This window comes from Mauremys mutica, chromosome 3, assembly GCF_020497125.1.
Source record: "Mauremys mutica isolate MM-2020 ecotype Southern chromosome 3, ASM2049712v1, whole genome shotgun sequence".
In the NCBI taxonomy this organism is placed as follows: Eukaryota; Metazoa; Chordata; order Testudines; family Geoemydidae; genus Mauremys; species Mauremys mutica.
The window spans coordinates 33,522,491-33,543,626 of NC_059074.1; the positions used below are offsets into that span (position 1 = coordinate 33,522,491).

The 21,136-nt window shown below is 40.6% G+C and overlaps 1 protein-coding gene across 3 annotated transcripts in view; it reads left to right on the plus strand.

Moving 5' to 3' along the window:
- The window catches only part of MBOAT2 (membrane bound O-acyltransferase domain containing 2), a 195,476-nt gene that overhangs the window by 159,130 nt on the left and 15,210 nt on the right, over positions 1–21,136 (plus strand). For all 3 annotated transcript variants that reach the window (XM_045010158.1, XM_045010160.1, XM_045010159.1), the window contains 4 exons: positions 2,525–2,717; positions 8,433–8,536; positions 8,944–9,008; positions 11,143–11,275. In XM_045010158.1, coding sequence (XP_044866093.1) covers positions 2,525–2,717; positions 8,433–8,536; positions 8,944–9,008; positions 11,143–11,275 — 495 coding nt within the window. The remainder of the gene's footprint in view (positions 1–2,524; positions 2,718–8,432; positions 8,537–8,943; positions 9,009–11,142; positions 11,276–21,136) is intronic.

The window sequence follows — 21,136 nt, forward strand, 5'->3', positions numbered from 1 at the left end:
CAATGGTTGCACCAGAACTAAATTAAAAAGTAAAATAACCTCTTTACTTCTGTTCGAATGTTTATGCATCCAATGATTACATTAGCTCTTTTGGCCATAACATCGCACTGTAAGCTCATGTTCAGTTGATTATCCGACTTGGTTCCCCCCCTCCAAATCTTCTCCCAAGATAGAATCTCTGTGAAGTATGCAAGTATTTTTTATACCAGACATACATAATATTCCTCATAGTTTTACCTAATCCCTTATTTACCACATATGACCTTGTTACCAACGGAACATTCTCACTTTTAACCTCCACTTGTGAGTTAAGTTTGAAAGAAAGGAAAATTAAATCTGTGTGTAGTAGCTAAGAGAAAATAAAATCTAAATTGCAAGGATTCTTCTAATAGTGCTTTCCTGTTATGCTAAAGAATGCCTCTCAAATCCTGTTATCTGTTTGGTTTATCTCTTGCCTAATGAATTTCCTACACCAAAATCATCAGTATTGACTTCCTTATGCAGTAATGGTCTACAAATTGTCTTTTGAAAATTGTTGGGTGTTATTGCAGTAGTTCTTTCCATCTCGTGGAAGCAGCATTACTTGTGGATTATTGGATGTGAAGAGGGACAGGATCCTGAAAGCCAAGGGAAGGCTTCTTATTAATGCACTTCAGTTAGGCCAGCAAAATAAAGCTTGCTAAAATCTTGATCTCTGAAGTGCTGCCTGTTGACTTGTGAAATATCAGGATTATAGCAATCTTTTGCTGTCACTCTGCACATCACACAAGAAGGTAAACAACTTGAACAGAAGGCTCAGTAGAGAACAGAGTGGTTGAGTGGGAAGAAGGAGAGACAGTAATATCTAAGCTGGGAAAACAAAATTGATCACTTAATTACTGTTTTATTTTTAAGTGTTTTCATTCATGATGGTGGTGAAGTTACCTTGTTATCTTACATCTTTATGTTTATAATTACACAATATTTGAAATAGGACATTGTCTCTGAAAGTATGGGAAAATATTGGAAGTATGGTGGAGAGAACAAGGAACTAGCTACTTCTTATCTGTTCTAACACTTTTATAGCCAAAATCAGGCCACATTAAATTATTTTCCTGGCAAGTTCAATAATAATAGAATTATAATGGTAAATGTATATCCATATTTTAGTCTCAGTTAAACTATTGAGAGAAATGGAGAATTTTGAATACAAGTAGAGCCTAAATGACTGTAGCTCTTCAATGATTAACTTGTGCATGGACACTTTAGGTGCTTCTTTAGTATATTAAAGTATACTTCAGCAACTTACACATCATATGGGACCTTTTGTCCTTGGTATATAGAGCAGACTATGTATTTAAAACAGCAAATGTTATGTCAAGTATCAGAGGGGTAGCCGTGTTAGTCTGGTTCTGTAGATGCACTGCTTGCATCCGAAGAAGTGGTTATTCACCCACGAAAGCTCATGCTGCAAAACTTCTGTTAGTCTATAAGGTGCCACAGGATTCTTTGCTGCTTCAAATGTTATGTGTTACTCATTATGTGCAGGGGTGCTGGAACAATTTGTATAGTGGGGATGCGGAGAGCCATTGAACCCAAATGTAAACCCTGTATATGATGGAGACCACTTCAAGCCAGAGGGTGCTGCTGCACCCCCAGCAACCCTAGTTCCAGCACCTATTCTTGTGCTCATTTTATAATAGCACCCGATCTACATTTTTTTTTAAAAATGGCAAGAACAAAAGGACTGGGCTTTGAGGGATATTGGGTCAGAATCTGTGTGTCCTTGGGTAAGTTACTTGACCTTCTTCTGCCTTGGTCACTCTAGCTGGAAAACAAGGCCTCATAAAACCAGAGGGAAGGATTCCATTGTAAATCCCAGTTAAATACATTTAGAAATTGTTATAATTTCAAATCTTGTATATAATACTATGAAACATCCTCCACAGTGGTGCTTAATATATTGATTTGGACAACATTTTACATCTTGTCTTTCTAAAAGTTACTGAAAAGGAACTGAAAACAAGGAGATACTAGTACTTATAGGCTTGAATAAACTCCAATTGATGTTTGAGTGGTATGTCATTAAAAGTGGAGAAGGGGACTCTTTGCCACTGTCTGTCTGTGGGTTTTGTGAAAAAGATGCACTAACCTCAAATGACCAATTGATAATCTTGATAATGACATCTTAATTTTTATCTATTTAGATAATTCTTGATACCATTATGAAAAGCTGGAAGTATGAATGGTGTTCCCATTTATTCAAGGGATTTTTCAAGGTTCTTAATTGCTGTCAGACTTTGATTTAACAATTCTTACTTTAAGAAGGGAGGGTCATAGCATAATCCAGGCAGGAATATTTCCTTTTCCTTTTATCCTTTTAGCTTGTAAATGTCATTAAAAATTTAAAGTTCATAGCATGTGTTTATCAGGAAGTGACATACTTTTCTACACCTATTTAGAGAAGATTATCAATTACTTTTTGGTTCAGAAAGCTTAATAAAAAAGATGAAGCTCACAAACTCTCCTATATTGCACTTTTCAGATAGCTGTGACACAGAAACTCTTAATCTGTGGGCTCTCCTTATTATTTCATATGACTGTCACAAAAACTTTACCTGTGGAATACAACATTGATGATAACTTCAGAGCTACAGTATCTTTGCCTATGAGGATTATCTACCTGTATGTGTCTCTAATGGCTGCCAGGCCCAAATACTATTTTGCATGGACTTTAGGTAAGCAACAAAAAATTTGTTTGTACTTTTCTTTACAGTTAAGAGTACTGTACGTTGGGTATGAATTTAAAAGAGAGAGTGCCCTCTTGGGGTCTTAGAAAGAACAAATTTTAGAACTGAGACTTTAGGCAAGGGACAATGAATGGGTTTATTTTATAGTTGCCCATTAACATAAATTTAAGCATAGAAGTGTATTTTGCAAACCAGATTCCAGGGCCCAATACCTCAATAAAACATGTATTTGATATATTTGAATGAGAAATGGTATTTTTATCCCTTTAAATTTTTCTGAAAAATAGTTTAATTGCATAGTGCATTTTAATTTAAGACTTATGTACTTTACTTTTCACACCCATTTATATCCATTCTAAACCACTTCCTTGCAGTCAGTGACCAAAAAAAATCCTATTTAGAATAGCCCAATTGCAAGAACAAATTGCATAAAACTCAATATGGATATTGTAGTGTATAGTAATATGGTCAGCAATAACTGCAACGTAAAGTGCAGTTGTTTCCTGTATTGATGGTAAACATTTCACCTTGTTCTTATTAAAAACTTTAATGACCAGCTAAAAGCAGAATACATATATATTGCCCTTGTTTGAGGCACTAAATGGATGTTGTATTTTAAACAATATTTTTCCTTTCCAAGTCATTTAGGGAAAAAATATTTAACTTCCAGAAGTTTGTGCCATGGAAATATTTATTATATATATTTGATTATATATTTTGTTTATTATATATTCGTTGCATAACTCTGCATTAAAACTGAGGGGAAACCAATGCAGTAAGGAATTTAGTAGAATAGCATGACTCACTTTCAGCTGCTAGTTTAATTCCTGCTCAGCGAATGAAGTATATTCAGCCTGTCTGGGTACAGAATAAGTCTAGTGTTTGTTGAAGAATGACATACTTTGGAATATTGTGCCTAAAAACACCAGTATTATCATCTGTCAAGGATGGAAGCCAGCTGAAAAGTACCTAAACTTGCACTGTTGGAGTATCTCCTCAGAGGGGGTTCTGTCTGTACTATGTTTGCTAGCAGAGTTGAACCAGACTGGCTTTGATAAAATATGAAAGGACATAAACTTTATTGGATCAGTGCTTCATTTAGTTCTTGCCCTCTTTTGCTGCCACTACTTCATTGTAACTGCTCTAAGGGCCTGAGCAGAATGCATGATGACACTGGTGTTTTGCTGAATGCGATGCTTTGGGGTTTTTATCTATTTTTATCCCTTGCAAATGCTAGAGCTCTTTTACAAATATGTTAAAATGCATACTGATGTGTATGCTATCAGCACTGTTTCCTCTTTTAGTTAGGAAGTTGTTATGGAATTGGTGTTACTTTCTGGTACTGTATTTCTAACTTGATCCTAAAAAAGTGTGGCAAGCTGATATTTCTTATGCCTGGCCTCAAATAGAGCAGCAGGTTCTCTCCTTATTTACAAAATTTAATTTAATAAATATTCATTGGTGGTGCTATAGAATTTGATAATTTATTAGGTTAGGGTACTTTTTTTTTTTAAATATCACAAATTTTGTCTTGTGGGCCAGTAGAGGTCAGAAGAATCTCTTAGATAAGCGGTGTCAGACTTCCTTGACAGCTGAATAACTGAGTGAAATGTATAGCCCAGGGATCAGCAACCTTTGGCACTCGGCTCAGCAGGGTAAGCACCCTGGCGGGCCAGGCCAGTTTGTTTACCTGCCGCGTCCACAGGTTCGGCTGATCGCGGCTCCCACTGGCCATGGATCACCGCTCCAGGCCAATGGGGACGGTGGGAAGCGGCAGCCAGCACATCCATCGGCCCGCGCCGCTTCCCACAGCCCCCATTGGCCCGGAGCGGTGAACCGCGACCAGTGGACGCCACGATCGGCCGAACCTGCAGACGCGGCAGGTAAACAAACAGTCCCGGCCCACCAGGGTGCTTACCCTGCCGAGCTGCATGCCAAAGGTTGCCAATCCCTGGTGTAGCCTCTCCCTGACGGAGGAAATGTGTTGTGCAAATGGTAGCAATAGATATAAAAGGGGAAAGTTTTAATATGTGACCTCTGAGAAAAAGGGAAAAAAAAATTATCCCACTGACTTGCCTGATATCATGGGTATGGATTAGTGAGAAGAGGAAGTTAAGTTGCCTTAGGGCAGCTGTTAAGAAAAGGGGAATAAAAAGGTTAAGGATTTCAGGCATATTCCACTATCATGTAAAGTACACTTATTTTAGCACAGTAGTATACTTCCAGTGTTCTGTCTTCTAAATTTCTATTTCCTATTGCAACTTAAATATATTGTTTTTATTTGTATAATATTTGTTTTATTCTAGACTCATACTGAATTAACACAGGTTAGAGGCAATTTTTCAAAGAAGAAGGGAAGGTTATTATCATAGAATATCAGGGTTGGAAGGGACTTCAGGAGGTCATCTAGTCCCAACCCCCTGTTCAAAGTAGGACCAAACCCAACTAAATCATCCCAGCCAGAGCTTTGTCAAGCCTGACCTTAAAAACCTCTAAGGAAAGAGATTCCACCACCTCCCTAGTTAACCCATTCCAGTGCTTCAACACCCTCCTAGTGAAAAAGCTTTTCCTAATATCCAACCTAAACCTCCCCCACTGCTGCTTGAGACCATTACTCCTTGTTCTGTCATCTGCTACCACTGAGAACAGTCTAGATTAATCCTCTTTGGAACCCCCTTTCAGGTAATTGAAAGCAGCTATCAAATCCCCCCCTCATTCTTTTCTTCTGCAGACTAAATAAGCCCAATTCCCTGAGCCTCTCCTCATAAGTCATGTGCTCCAGCCCCCTAATCATATTTGTTGCCCTCCGCTGGACTCTTTCCAATTTTTCCACATCCTTTTTGTAGTGTGGGGCCGAAAACTGGACACAGTACTCCAGATGAGGCCTCGCCACTGCTGGCAGTGTTCCTACTTATACAGCCCAAAATGCTGTTAGCCTTCTTGGCAACAAGGGTACACTATTGACTCATATCCAACTTCTTGTCCACTGTAATCCCTAGGTCTTTTACTGCAGGTGCTTATTCTGCTGTAACTAGTGTTCTTTTCCTTTACCTTGTCCTGTCAATTGGGTCAGCGGTTCTTGTTTTTCATCTCTAAGCATTCTTGTCAAATGTGCCATGCAAGATGACGCCAACCTCCTTCATGTCTTCCTTCAGCATTTAGGTCTTCGGCTTATGACTTAGTTCTTGTACTCTCTGGCCAACGTATCCCACATCTTGCCATGTTATGTGACGCGGCCATCTCAACCTGTACTCCCTCAGCTTTTCCAGAATGGAGGCTGCCTGCATCATAGCTCATGCCATTTAATTGCATAGCTTAGCAGCTGTTGTCTTACTCAGTGCTCACCTGAGCATTCTTGTTTTGGCAGTATGAAGTAGTGTTCTTCTCTCTTCCTCATTGACCAATGTTCCAACCCATATGTCATGGCTGGCCTAATCATGATCTTCTACACTTTGTTCTTTAGTGTACTTGGCACATATAATCCCCATCAACTCCCTACATTTACAGCACCTGCTCTTCATGTAGCTCCTAACATCTGCATCCACATTCTCATCATGGCTCAACACTGAACTGAGGTTCAGAGTTTAACTCTATACCATCTAACTTTATTGATTTCCCATTGTCCCTCTCAATTAAACTTTACATGTATTCTGTCTTTTGTAAGCCATTTTCTTCTAGTGTAGCGCTCCATTGTTCTAGGTCCCTTTCCAGTTTGTATTAATTTTCATGGCACAACATGTCAGCAAAAACCATGCTTCAGGGAGCCTCTCTCCTAATCTCCTGCGTCAATGTGTCTATTATAATCGGAACTAGGAATGGGCTTATGGCTGATCCTTTATGTAGACCTATCCCCACAGTGAATGATTCATTGTAGCCACTGCTGCTTGTCACTATTGTGCTACTCTCATACATGTCTATGATAGTTTTAACATATGTCTCTTGCATGACCACAAGCATCACCATAACAGTTCTCTAGGAACTGTGTCATAAGCCTTCTCTGAATCCACAAACACTAAGTGCAATCCCTGGCATTTCTCTGTACTTCTGTAATATTTTGGCTGAAAACACTGTATCCTATGTTGACCTTCCTTGCATAAACCTGAATTGGTTGTTGCTTATATGATGTTCCAGCTCCTCCCAAAGCCTTTTCTCGATTATTCTTACCAGCCATTTCAAAGTGTGACTCATTAATTTGATGGGTTGGTAAGTACTACTTTCTTGCACATCTCCTTTACACTTAGAGATAGGAACCAATGTGATCTTCCTCCACTCATTGGACTTTTTCCAGTGCAGAAAATTAAGTTGAAAAAGATCATCATTGTCCCCATACCCTCATGGTCTAATGCTTTAATAGCTCAATTGGTATATTGGCTGGCCCCACTGCCTTACCAGTTTTGTAACCTTGAACCTTGTCTGAGTCTCCACCATGATGAGAAGTCTTGTGAGACTGTCTTTTGCACATATTTCCTTAGGTGGTTTCTTCACATTGTCTTCACTGAGCAGCTTCTCATAAAACAGCTGCCACCTCCTAGTGATATCACCATCTTCCACCAGTACTATTCCGTTTTCATCTTGGACACACTTTACAGTTCCCAAGTTCTCTGTGCTTCTATGCCTATTCTTGGCTAATTGATATATTCCTTTTCCCCCTTCCTTCATCAGTAGGACTGCTTACAAGTCTTTAAATATCTGACCCTTAGTTTCTGCAACTGCTCTTTGTGGTGTTACCTTTACAAGCTTGCATTCCTCATAACTTTCCACCATTTTTATTTTCTGCCATTGCTTAAACCTTTCCTTCTTCGCTGCCTCTGGCACATCGTTCCCTCTTTTCATTTGGCCACACATTTGCACATTTTCTATAATATGTTTTGATATTTCCTCCCAAACTTCACTGGTATCAGAAAGGAACTGTGGGCTGTCCTGGTATCAGGACTTGTACTATTAGAAGAACTTTTGAGTACACATTAGAAATCATGTCCTTCTCAGTAGATGATTTTCCCCTCATTGATTTTTAACAGGCACATATTTAGAGCATCAGACTTTGGTATGCTATCTGAAACATCATGCAGTGAGACAATTTCCTTTTTGTATTTACATATTCAGCTCAGGTATCCCTCATAAGTGAAGGAAGGTATCTGAACATTGGGACACTTTCTCAAACCACTGCAACCAGTGGATACCCGTGCTTTGTAACCTTAAATTGAGTTCAGTTTATATTCAAAATAGAACTGATGACATTCCAATTTTTCTCTTCTCTTTGGGTGGTAGTTAATACCATGCATTGCAGTGAGCTTGAATGGGTTCCTCTGTCAGTTTGATCGAACAGGCATATTGGAAGGCAAAGATACCCTCTCCCAAGTACAAAGAAAAGACCAAATAGAAATAAATGTCCTGTGATAGGAGAAGGTGCCTACATTGTGAAACCGATGGTGTATTATATGCCTGCTTACTTTTCTTTTTTTATAAAAATTATTTTAAGATTGAAAATGACTTGGTTTGCAAACATATATCCTTATTTGTCTTATTCTTTTCTCTTGATTGTTAAGTGCCTAATCCAGCGACTCTAGGTGCTTCTAAACATTTAAATATGCAGCCAAAAAGTACATTAATACAACAAATCACGTGTACATATGATGCACAATATTTGTAATGTAGGCAATTTATAACTACTTATGTCAATTGTTTTCTCTTGTTTCATTGCAGCAGATGCAATTAATAATGCAGCAGGGTTTGGCTTTAGAGGATATGACAAAAATGGAGCATCACGCTGGGATTTAATATCAAATCTGAGAATCCAGCATATAGAGGTTTGTTCATGGCTCTTTCAAATAAAATTGTGCTCATGTAGAAAATTTTAAAGGCATTAAATTGTCTTACACTTTTCTATTCTCAGGATTGCAAAGGTGTCACAAATCAGAGGTGACAATCAGTCTCTGGGGGAAGGAGTGACAAATCACATACATTTTGGATATCTTCTGCAAGCCAACTAGCTTGTGGGATTTTTTGTGATTATGAATACTCTAAATGTAGAGTTACAAATTAAGGAATAAAAGCAGGCTCATAATAGAGCGGTTGAGTAAATTCCTGCTGTCCTTATTCAGCTCATCCCCAAAGAATACTTAGTTTATATATCACACTATTCTGAAATACAGCATGAGTCTTTAATATGGCATCTTTACGTTTTGCAGAAATAATTAATGTTTTGGTTTTATAGTTTTCAACAAGTTTCAAGATGTTTCTTGATAACTGGAATATTCAAACAGCTCTTTGGCTTAAAAGGTACTGTATTTAAAAGAAAACTTTTCTACTTTGAAGTTTCTTTATTACTTATCTTTAAAAATAATCTATGAATACTTGTTATTAGAGATCCTAAACCAATGCAGCTGCATAATCGATGCTATGCTTTAATTATAGCATTGTCTGCCTCTGGCTGCTGGCCTGTGGAGGACCCTGTGAGCTTTTTTAGCTACTCAGTCACAGAATCTTCCCTGTATTATGAATGGGAACTGTGTGCACCCTCTTCCTTCCTAGAAACTACACTGCAAGCTTTAAACCACATGGGAATGCAGTTGGGAGAGTATGCTGTGTACACATTGTCTTCTTCAGTACCCTTATGTAATTGGCAGATTCATTGTTCCCTGGCTTGGCCAGAAATAAGAGATGGTTCCCAATGGGCTAATGCTTCCCTGCTGTTCCCCCTTGGAATTGTTGTGAGGATGGATTAATAGAGCCAAATGAAACATCCCACTTCATCTAGGTGAATAGAATGCAAAAAATGCCCATCCTTCCGGGCAATTATATTGAGGCAGGTCCATTTTCCCCTCAGGAGATGAACTTTATTAATAGCTGGCAGTCTGGGTAGACCCCCATCTTGGAGCCTTACATATGCCTTTACTAAACACTTTGGACTACAGAAGCTTAATAGCTACACATCCAGGAAATTGGATGTTGGTAAGCAGAGAAGCTAATTTATATAAGATTCCTGTTCTATGAAGTAACTTCTAGTTGTGAAGACGTCTTTCCTAAGTTTTGGCACTATGCAAAAGATGACTAGCATTTCTGAATAGACAACCCGTGTAAAGACAGTAACTGCAGTCTTCTGCAACCTGTGGTTGATTCATATGTATTCTGCTGGATTGGCCTCTTGAATTAGCAGTGCATTTCCAATGTTATGGTGGAGATGTGGAATAGAGCCTGTAGAGTAGATTGATACTCATTCTCAGAGCAAGTATTACAGTCCTGCTGTGATACCAGATCTAGGGCAGTGATGCATACTAGGAGCTCTATGGCTTTGTAGTTGCTCTGTCTAATCAAACTCCTCCCTCCAAGTCCAACATGGCTTATAACAGGGAAAGTGCTCCCAGCAAATGTAAACCCGCTCTTCAAATAGTGGAACACACCATCAACTACCTCCTCCAGAGAGTAGGGTGTATCCCTCAAACTTGCTCTCCTTACAAGAGGGTGTGTGGAGGGGGGGTACACCCTCCTCCCCAAACATTTGTTCCATCCCTGAAAAGCAGAAAAGGTTTTAATAATTTAAATTTTATTGCAGGGAAGATCAAACTATGTCTGCTAATGTAAACACCTATTTGCAAGCCAAACTCATGATGTCATAGAATTTATTGCCAGAGAAGTCAGCATGAAGGTGCAGTTGCACATATAGCCGAGGGTCTAGAGACATCCTCCCTACTAGGGCTGGTTGGGAATTTTTCAACAAAACCATTTTTTTAAATCAGAAAATTCCAATTTGTCAAAAACAAAACTGTTTGCTGCAAAGAGTTGGTTTTAACAAGTTTCCCATTTTGAAAAAAAAATGTACATTGTTGAGATGTCCCATTTCTGTGTTTTCCTATTTCTGGAAAAGCTCCAGTTTGGGGATCATAATGACTTCATTTCAAAATTAAATTAATTTATAGTATAGAAAAAAGGCTTAAAGTAACTAAAGGTCAATATTGAAACTAAATGTTTTGAAATTATTGCAATTAAACATTTCAATTGACCCAGTCTGAATTTGTTCCGATTTTTTGGTTCATGAACATCTTCATCCCAGTTTGGGATGGGAACTTTTTTTGGAAATCTCAAAAAATGTCATTGGACAGGTAATGCATTTCCCATCCAGCTATAGTAGCTAACCAGTAGAGTTCTGCCTCTCGGAAGTGGTGTCACACCATTGTGAAGGAGCATACATAGTAGCATTGAGATCTGGTATCAAAGCAGAGTGTAAAGTTACAGCATTTTCTGTAAATCATAATATGTTAATGTTTAAGTCCAAGATTCAATAGAACTATGTAATCAAATAGCAACTGCTATTTAATCTATGGCTTGCTAGGTTTTAAATGGTTATTGGCACTATTGTTGATCATCCTCTCTCCCTTATACCCTTTGCCTTTAATACATTTACTTTACTTGTTAGAGTATGCTATGAGCGAGCTTCCTTCAGTCCTACGATCCAGACCTTCATCCTTTCAGCCATTTGGCATGGTGTGTATCCAGGATATTATTTAACATTTTTAACAGGAGTACTAATGACATTAGCAGCACGAGCCGTAAGTACCAACCATGTATTTTAATGAGTTAAGTAGTTTGTAAAAGCAAAGTGACTATGCTACAGTGCCCAAAGATGTGTGCATCACAAGGGAAACTCAGACACAATCTTGGGCCCAAAAAGTATAATATATATTTTAGATATAACAGCAGTAGTGAATAGAAGGGAGGGATGGGAGGAAAGACGAAAGAGGAAGGACTACACTGCTGTTAGTGCATCTGTAGCACATCTTTCATGTGACGTTCTCAAGCTTCACTGACTATCTTGTACAATATTACTGTGATGTGAACAGATATAGTTAAAAGTGATATTAAAAAGACACATACTTGCCAGTGAGGAGGAGGAATCTTTCATTAGGGTTTGGAGGCCTAAGCTAACAATTTTGGTAGAATTTAATAATCATTTTAAAATAAACGTGTATTTGGTACTTTTGAAAAGATATTAAAGTAAAGCAGTGTTCTCCTCAGCCAGCAGACAAACGTCTCTAGTACATTTGCTGCTCAGAGTTCTGCCAAGCAACAGCAGAGTGACATTAATAAGATTCTGGTCAATTTTACTGCTGCTATTCAGAACCCTGTGGATCCAGAAAAATAAACCCAGAAACTAAAGTAAACCTGTCAAGAAATTTGTCAGTGTCACAGTGCTGCTTGGGAAAGGAGGTACTAGAGTTAATCAAAGAGGAAGAGGACCCCAAAAATGGAGGCTGAGCAGGGAGGGATACAGTAACAGAGACCTCTTTGCCATCAGAGCAGGCGGGAGGCTGTGAAGGCGAGAGAGAGAGATGGAGCACAAGACTCTTTGCACCTTCCAACTGCTAGTGGGAGCTGGAGCTTCAGTTTATCAGACTTCTCCTACTACTAATAAAACATAATACTTTTCTCCATAGATCTCAAAGTATTTTACAAACACGGGTTAGCATTATTGTCCCATTTTAAAGCTGTGGCCCCTTTCCTAACGACAGTCAGGAGTCTCTGGAGGAGCAGTATATAGACATAAATTCCCTTCCCCTTTACTGCCACTGGAGGGGTGGATCTTCACACTTTTCAACCAGGCTGATACAAAACTAGAGCCCCAGGCAAGGCCCATAAACAGTTCCCTGTCATGAATCGCAACACTCCACTCTCCAGTGGAGCACCTCTCACTGTCATATTTCATCTCTTTCACGGGTATGGTTAGCTCTCACGTTTACAGAGCTTGGGTTTGTGTGTATTAGTAGTACTGACTGACTACCAAAAACAGGTTGAAGTGTTTTATCATGTCAGTTATTTACTGTCCCTTGTTAGGTCTGTAAAGATCAGATTCTCTGTGATCACCACCTTCCTCTCAATTCCTTATTAATGACATTTACTGATTAAAATCTAATCCTTTCAAGGGTAAATAACCTAGATTTCTTTATAGCTAATTCTGTAGAAGTTGGATGATAAATCTTAACTGGGCTGATTTTTTTTTAAACTGCATATACAATTGTTTCTAATTTACACTTCAGTTTACTACAGATTGGCACAAATGGCCATGTAGATGCATAGCTGACCATTTGCTTGAACAATTAAAGCAGAAGGTTGGCCCAGTGAATAGGATGCTAATTTAGGATTTGGGGATACCTGGGTTTAATTTCCTGCTCTACCACAAACTTCCTGTGTGACCGTGATCAAGACACTTAGCCTCTGTGTGCCTCGTTCCCTTCTGTAAAATGGGGATAATAGCACTTCCTACCTCACAGTGGGTTTGCGAGGATAAAAACTTAAGATTGTGAGGCACTCAGGTACTATGTTGATGGGAGCCATATAAATACCTTAGATCAGCGGTCCCCAACGCAGTGCCTGCGGGCGCCATGGTGCCCGCTGGGGCATCTATCTGCACCCGCATACTGGCTGGCGGACAAGCATCCACCAAAATGCCGCCGAAAAGTGGCAACATCTAGAGGTGGCGGCGCCGAAATGCCGCTGATTTTCAGCGGCATTTTGGCGGCGACGCCTCTTGATGACGCTGCTTCTCAGCGGCATTTCGGTAGATGCTTGTCCGCTGGCCATGGTCCTTGGTGGCTTGTTGTCCGGCGCCCACCAGACAAAAAAGGTTGGGGACCACTGCCTTAGATAGTTACTTGAATTTTTCACATGCAGTTGTAGTTGTGCATATAAATTAAAGATACAATGGCTTATGTATAATATATTTAAAAGCCCTTATTTTGTATTGCATCATTAAAACATGGCATCTTTGGAGGGTGGGAGAGGAAGTGGACCATATCTTCCTATTCTACACAGGCTCCACACTCCAGGACAATTCAGTGATGGGTGTGATGTTGGGAGGAAACATGCTGAGGCATTTCATTGAACAGGATATGACAATCATGATAATCATATGTAGTAATTGTACAGGATTTTTTCATCTTCAACAGTCTTCATAATCTTGTGAGATAGGAAAACCTTAATCTCATTTCAGTATTGACTGAAATTTAGGTGCATGACTTTTCTAAGACCATGGAAGAAATTGGTATATAATCCCAAGATTTAGGTTTAGGAGTTCTTTTGAGTCATGTGCACAGGGCACTATGTCTTCGGCCAGATTGTCCACTATGATGTGACACCGTTGCACTGTGCAGGTGGCACAAAGGGGCAGGATTCTGGTGATAAGTAATATCCCTTGTGAAGGGAAACTCTTTTGGTGGAAACTCACTTGGAGGCAGTCTCCTGTCTCAGCCTCCAACCGAGAGTAAGAGGTGTGACAGGGGAGTGGGGTAGGATGGAATGAAATTACACTGATCTTCCACTCTTATGAGGTCCTTAAGGGATGTTACTGTAACTGACCCTGCAGCTGGGCCAACTCGGCTGTAATGAGCTCTCTCATGCTCTCCGCATAGGCACCAACTCTGTGGGTGGTCCAGGGCTGGAGCACCCACAGAAAAAAAATCGGCAGCTAGCTTCCCTCCTCCCCGCACCCCCTGGCACCTCCCACCTGCCGGTGGCGCCACCAATCAACTCCTACCCCTCTCTCCCAGTGTGTCCCAGCAGCTGCCAGCAGCTGTTCCGAGGCATGCAAGAGGCACTGAGAGGGACAGGGGTGGAACTGGGTGGAAAAAGGCAGGATGGAATGAGGCTGGGGAGGGGGCAGAACTGGGTGGGAAGAGGCAGAGCAGAGATGGGGGCTTGGGGGAAGGGGTGGAGTGTGAGGCCTGGGGCTGAGCAGGAGTTGAGCACCCCCGGGCAAAGGAAAAAGCTGGCACCTGTGCCCTGCGTCCCTCCCTCAAGGGATGTCTCTGTCATTACGAAGCAGCTCTTTGGCCAATGAAAGAATGATCATTTAAAATTTACTTTGTGTGCGTTTTCTCTCTGTTTGTGCTTTTATACCCTAGTATGTGTTATAATTGCCATAATAGTATGCTGCAGGTACAATTTATCACCATTCGCTTTTTCATGGGAATTGTAACTGAAACATGAATATTTAACCTTGGCTTAAAATGACACTATCTCAGGCTGTAAAGTAATTTACACATTCACAAGAACATGTTTTGAGATATCACAGGGAAGCAAATAAGGCCACTTCATACTGCATAAGGCCCTTTCTAAAAACTTAATTTTTGCTTCTACCTAGCGCTTTCAAAATTATTTTTTTAAACCTTAAAATGGAAGAGTGATTAACATTTGACAATTGAATCTAATTTTTTCATTTGTATAACTTTGCTCCATTTACTTTTATGGGCATTGGATCAGGCCCACACTGAACAATAAAATAAATTAAGAAATAAATAAAACCCACAAAAAAAATAATTTTGACCTCAAAAGAACTTGTCCCTAACCACAGAAAACTCCACTTAATAAGGTCATTCCTCAAGCAAAAGCCTGAGTAAGTAGATAGTCTGCTTATTTTGTACTTTCAAGGTTTGAAGTAAGGACTACGTTGGACTAGTGGAGGATACTCCAGTGAGAGAGCTCAGCCTCAGAGGTCAAATCTATTATGTATAACAGAAGCATCCTCACTGATCTCAGCTCTTAAGATGGAACATAAAGACAGAGGTGGTCTTACGGAAAACCAGGTCCCTAAGCAGTGTAGGAATTTATACATAATGCCTTGAGTCTCAGCCAGAAACAAGTTGGTAGCCAGTTTAGGTGTAATTTGTTGTACTCAAGAAGCACCACTAAGCAAGCCAGCGCTAGCAAAAATTTCTGAATAGTTTTTTAAGGGTAGCTCCCGAGTTGAATACAAAAAAAACCCAAAACAAAACAAAAAAGCAAAAAAGCATGGATAATTCTGGCAAGGACAGCAGTAAGGAAAGACCACAATGTCCTAGACAGACTCAACTGCTGCTATCTGAGAATTCAAGATTAGCCAAAAATCCAAAAGGAGTGTTTTAGATTTTAGTGTAACCCTTGCACAAAGCACAAACTTATGTTCTTTAAAACACTCCACCATCTAGCTATACCTTAATAAGAAATCAGATTTGAAACTCTTTTTTCAGTCCCACCTTTGCTCCACCAATGGAACAGTCCTGGATCGTAGAGCTTCTCAGGCATGATTCTGTCAGTTACTGCCAAGATTCACTGAGTCAGGAACACATAATTATGCTCCTCTATCAGCAGCCTTTCATAATGATACCAGAATCTGCATGGACACTTGATCTTGTCCTTCACAGGACAGACAGTCTCTTAATGAAATCAGCACAAATACTGACTGTACCCAGATTCAAAGCCAGATTGAAATGGGTCAGTAAGAAGGCTGCAGATAATAGAAGAACTGCTTTACCACCACTACCCCTCCAAAAAAAACCAAACATACAAAATCTGAAGGTACAGGTTGGTAACTGGCAAAACGATCAAAGTGAAGACAAAGGACAAACAATTGTTCATTAGATAGAACTTATCCCCAAATCGGTAGAAAAATCTCCAAAAATAAGTAAAAGAGATTAGAGAGATAAGGTGGGTGAGGTAATATTTTTTATGGGACCAGCTTCAGCTTTCCAACTTACACAGAGCTCTTCTACAAGCCTTGGCTAATATGAGGCAGCCAGATTGTTCTAAGTCAGGGGTTGGCAACCTTTCAAAAGTGGTGTGCCGAGTCTTCATTTATTCACTCTAATTTAAGGTTTTGCGTGCCAGTAATACATTTTAACGTTTTTTAGAAGATCTCTTTCTATAAGTCTATAATATATAATTAAACTATTGTTGTATGTAAAGTACATACGGTTTTTAAAATGTTTAAGAAGCTTCATTTAAAATTAAATTAAAATGCAGAGCCCCCCAGACCAGTGGCCAGGACCTGGGCAGTGTGAGTGCCACTGAAAATCAGCTTGCGTGCCACCTTCTGCACCCGTGCCATAGGTTGCCTACCCCTGTTCTAAGTGGTGAGCAGCCTGATTAGTTTTGTTAACTGGGACTTTGTGGACATTACAGGATGAAAGAATTTTCCTGCCCTATCCCATAGCTATGGCCCAAGACTTCAAAAATGCTCCATCTTCCACTCTCTCAACATGCTGTGCAATTTCTGGCCCTACAGACTTCTACTTTCAGCCCCCAAAATGAGAACCCAAGTGTATCCTTCCACCTATGTGTTGAACTAGAAATCTCCTGAATCAATCCCCATTGCTGTCAGCTTAACCTTGTGGCCCTGAGTAAACTTATGAGAACCATCGAGTGCCGACAGGGAATCACAAAGCTTTTAATAGGACTGTAATTTTTTTCATGGTACTTATTGCATATTTCTTTAAATGTGATAAATTTATACTATGAATTAATACTGTGTTTAAAAGGCTCCATGTCAAATATTTAACACTGGCTGTTACAATCTGTAGCCTGTAGGGCAAGCTTGCCTAGTATTCCCTGACTTGCCTTCATTATATTTAGTGGCTTTCATCAGCTGAAACACAAGAAACCTACTGGTCTGTATCCTGTAAAACATTAGCTTAAGCATAAATTAGCATAAGTGTGGTTAAGTATGCCATAACCCTTGTCTTAGATAAATGGCTTCACGGTTATGTAATTGTGCCGACTCACCACCATGGTGCCTCCTGCTGGTCATTCTGCGAATTAGCTCAGTCTTTTCACAGGGCGCCCTCCTCCGGTGGTGTCTCGCCACCGTCACTTCTGCTCCGGACCTGCGTTGCCTCAAGAATTGCGGCATCCTCTTCAGGACACAGCCCTCCTGCCGTGCCCCATTCCATTTGCCCCCACCCACCCCCATTCTGGGGGAACAACTGTCCTCTGTCCAGCCACTTGCCTCCATGGCTGACTGCAGCCCAAGGTTCTAGCCACTTGCTTCAGTGGCAAACTGCAGCCTTTCACTGGCCACTCTCCTCAGTGGTGGTACTGGGGAGGAGACCTGGGCCCTCCTACTACCCTGGGTTCTGACCCAGAGACCTTCTAGGCAGCAGCCATGTGCTGCATCTCCTTCAACCCCCACTGTCCATTTCACCATACCCCTAGCACCTTCTCTGCCCCTGTATCTAGACTTCAGTCTTTCAGCCAGTCAGGCTGGAGCGCCCTCTTGCTCCCCTCACCCAGCCCAGCACTGCTCTGTCCAGAGTGCTGGCAGTTCTGTCAGCCCTTCAGGAACCCAGTCCTTTCTCCCTGGGCTCCTAAGAGGGGGAGGGATAGCTCAGTGGTTTGATCATTGGCCTGCTAAAGCCACAGTTGTGAGTTCAATCCTTGAGGGGGCCACTTAGGGATCTGGGGCAAAAATCAGTACTTGGTCCAGCTAGTGAAGGCAGGGGGCTGGACTCAATGACCTTTCAAGGTCCCTTCCAGTTCTAGGAGATGGGTATATCTCCAATTATTATTAAAATTAACTGCCCACTCTGCCCTACAGCCCTCTTTATATATGGGCCTGCTCTGCCCTCATTGGCTGCTCATTGCAGCCCCTCTCTTATTGGCTGTCTGCTGTACAGCCTCCTCAGGGCTGCTTTTAACCCTTTCTCCACCAGCGTGGGGCAGACGCCCCATCACAGGTTACCTTTAGGGAAGTTAGGAGAGCTTGCTCAATGGTAGGAGTCAAAACGTACCAGTAAATGCTACCATAAAGACAATGGAAAAAGTAACCACAAATCTGCTTAAGCAAGCGGTGATGTGTATGATAATGAGCTAAGATGGCAGTTACACATATCAATATGTTAACCTACAGAATAAGTACACCTCAGTATTATGTTGGTGAAAAGGCTAAATTTGGGTATGGAAGACTGAGCATGAGCAGATGATGTTCAAGCCTTATAACAGGGCAGCAACCATGTGATCTGGGGCTTGTTCTTTTCTGGGCTTCTTCAATCCCTGTCTGCTTTCCACTACTTGATCCTTCAATTAATTGAGGAACTTGGACCATCAGACACTATGGCATACCAGAGACAGGGCTGACCCCTTTGTCTCTTACCACCAGGTCCTCAAGGAAGGGTTTGAATATGCATTTCTAAGAGCTTATGCAAAGAATGCTACCACAGATAACCCCAATATTGTATTCTCTACCTTTTTATGTGACTTGGGTCCTTTCTGTCTTTGTTCATTATTTCAATAAAGATATCTAAGGTTTTACTTTGCCCTCAGTGTGAATATCCTTGTCATCCACCTCGAGACTCTCCACAAAATACTGAACTCTGTAGTGTTACATCTCTGTAGCCTGATTCTGGGCTAAGAACCTTGTCATTGTCAGATCAATTGTCCATCAATCTAAACATCATTAACCTCAAAAAGGGTCAGACAACAAATCTAGTATGTTTATAAATTTGTTTGCAGAGTACTTAAGTAGGTCATCAACAAATAGCATCCACTTAAAAAATTGTCCAAAATACTTGTGTACACACATAAAAGATTGCAGTAGCTTATTGGTCTGTCTATCATTATTCAGATGCTTCCACTGCAATCAGTGAATGATTTATATAAACTGTACCAGGCTGGCCGGATTAATTTATGAGGAAAGATTGAAAGAACTAAATTTCTTTAATTTGGCTAAACTGCTAAAGAAGGAAGTAATCACCTACAAATGTTGGGGGAGAAACTAGAATAATCATCTTCCAAAGGAAGTGGTAGAAGCCTAAGCCATAGAAAAATGTTAAACTGTGCTGTCCAGAGCACAAGATGTATGTACAGGACAATTGTGCTTAGGCAGGTTCTGGACTATATGATATAATGGATACTTTATATTTAACTTATGATACTAGAATTTTGTTTTACTAAAAATCACATACTTTTTTCCAGACTGTGTTTTAAATGTCATCCACAGTACTTCTTTGTTTTCTAGTGATCCATAGGGGCCCCAGAGGTCAAGCCTCCACTGTGTGCTAGCTAGGCACTCACTATCCATACATAATGAAAGAGGGAGAAGGAGAAAAAAAACAAACATTCCTGCTGCAGAGAGTTTACAATCTAAGCAATAACAAACACAGCAAGTGCATACAACAGAGAAATGGGAGCATGGGGAAGACACAGCAACAGTGACATTGTTTGGTAGTAAGTAGCAGTTTCAGGACACCAACTGTAGTCGTCAAGTGTTTAGTTGACATCATGGCAAGGTGATGAGTCTTGAGGAAGGATGTGAAGGATGACTGTGTAGTTACCTTACGGTATTTTTAAAGGAACTCCTCCTCTCATGCTGAAGGAGCCACATTGGAATAAACAGAAAAGTGCTTGAGAGAAAACTGGACTAAGTGATGGGGCTGGGATCATTGGCACAGCTGAGATACAAGTCAGTGGCTCCATTCTTAATTAGAATTGCAGGGTTAAACAATGAAGGGCTTTAAACGTTGATATGGGTTTTTTTGAGTAGTTGGTGTGTGTTTGCTGTGGAGAACAGGGAATCAGTGGAGGTGAGAGAGGATGGTTTAGTCACAACAAGAATCCAGGAATGTGATCTTGGCAACAGAGTTTTGAATGGGCTTGACAAGGGCAAGATGGCATTTGTCAAAGTAAGAGGGGGGAATGCCACGATTTGAGGTTCAACCCAGACCAGTGAGAGGTTGTGTCATAGCTTGTCTTGTAACCCTCAGTGCCTTAAAATGCTCTGCTGCTGTAGCTCCCTGTCTGGGTGCTCCCAGTCAGCATACAAGCATGCACTCTAAGTGTCTGTGTGTTGAGCAGCCCTGTTCAGCAACTCTGACTCCAGCAGATTGTGTGTTACACCACAGCCACACTCTGGTCTCCAGTACCCTTGGTTATTACTAGTCCAGCACACACCCAGTCCTGAATTTCCACAAAATTATCTGCCCTGAAATGTCCAGCCCTCACCTGGAACACTCAGAGGAGTAATAAAGTCCATTGCTCCTGTAAAGAGACAAATATACAGCAGCTTGTTGCTTTAACTGAAGTTAATCAAGTCAAACACAGCACTGGGCTGATTTAGAATAATAGTAAGACAATTAATCATTTTATTTAATGAACGTGGTTTTAAGTTAATTAAAGTGTGATGGTTAAGGTCAGAAATGGCTACCAACAAATAAAAGTGAAAAACACACTCTAATGATTAAGACTTACCTTGAACCAAGACCATCGTTTTCTTAAGAGTCTTACCACGCTTCCTTCCAGCAAGATGACTGACCACCCCCTTGCTTAGGATCTCCCACAAAGTCCTAAGTGCTCAGTTCCTTTGTCTTCTGAGGCAAACAGTCACTAGCAGTTCTTTGCCCCTCTCTTTTATAGTCCAGTGAATTTTTTAAATGTATGCTTCTCAAAGTTCAAGTGCCCCTGCTGTGGGGAGAGGTGCTGGGGAGTCTTATGGAGAAGGTTCCAGTTTCTTTTTCACTGCTAGTGCTTTCTACAATGCAAATTGACTTGTCCTTGCAGCCTCTGATGTGCCAGTGAATGTCTGTGATTGCCAATTGTCTGTGATTGCACCTGGATCGAGGCATAGGTCTTTTCTTTGTCTGGAAAAACCTATTTACCCACTCCCCAGA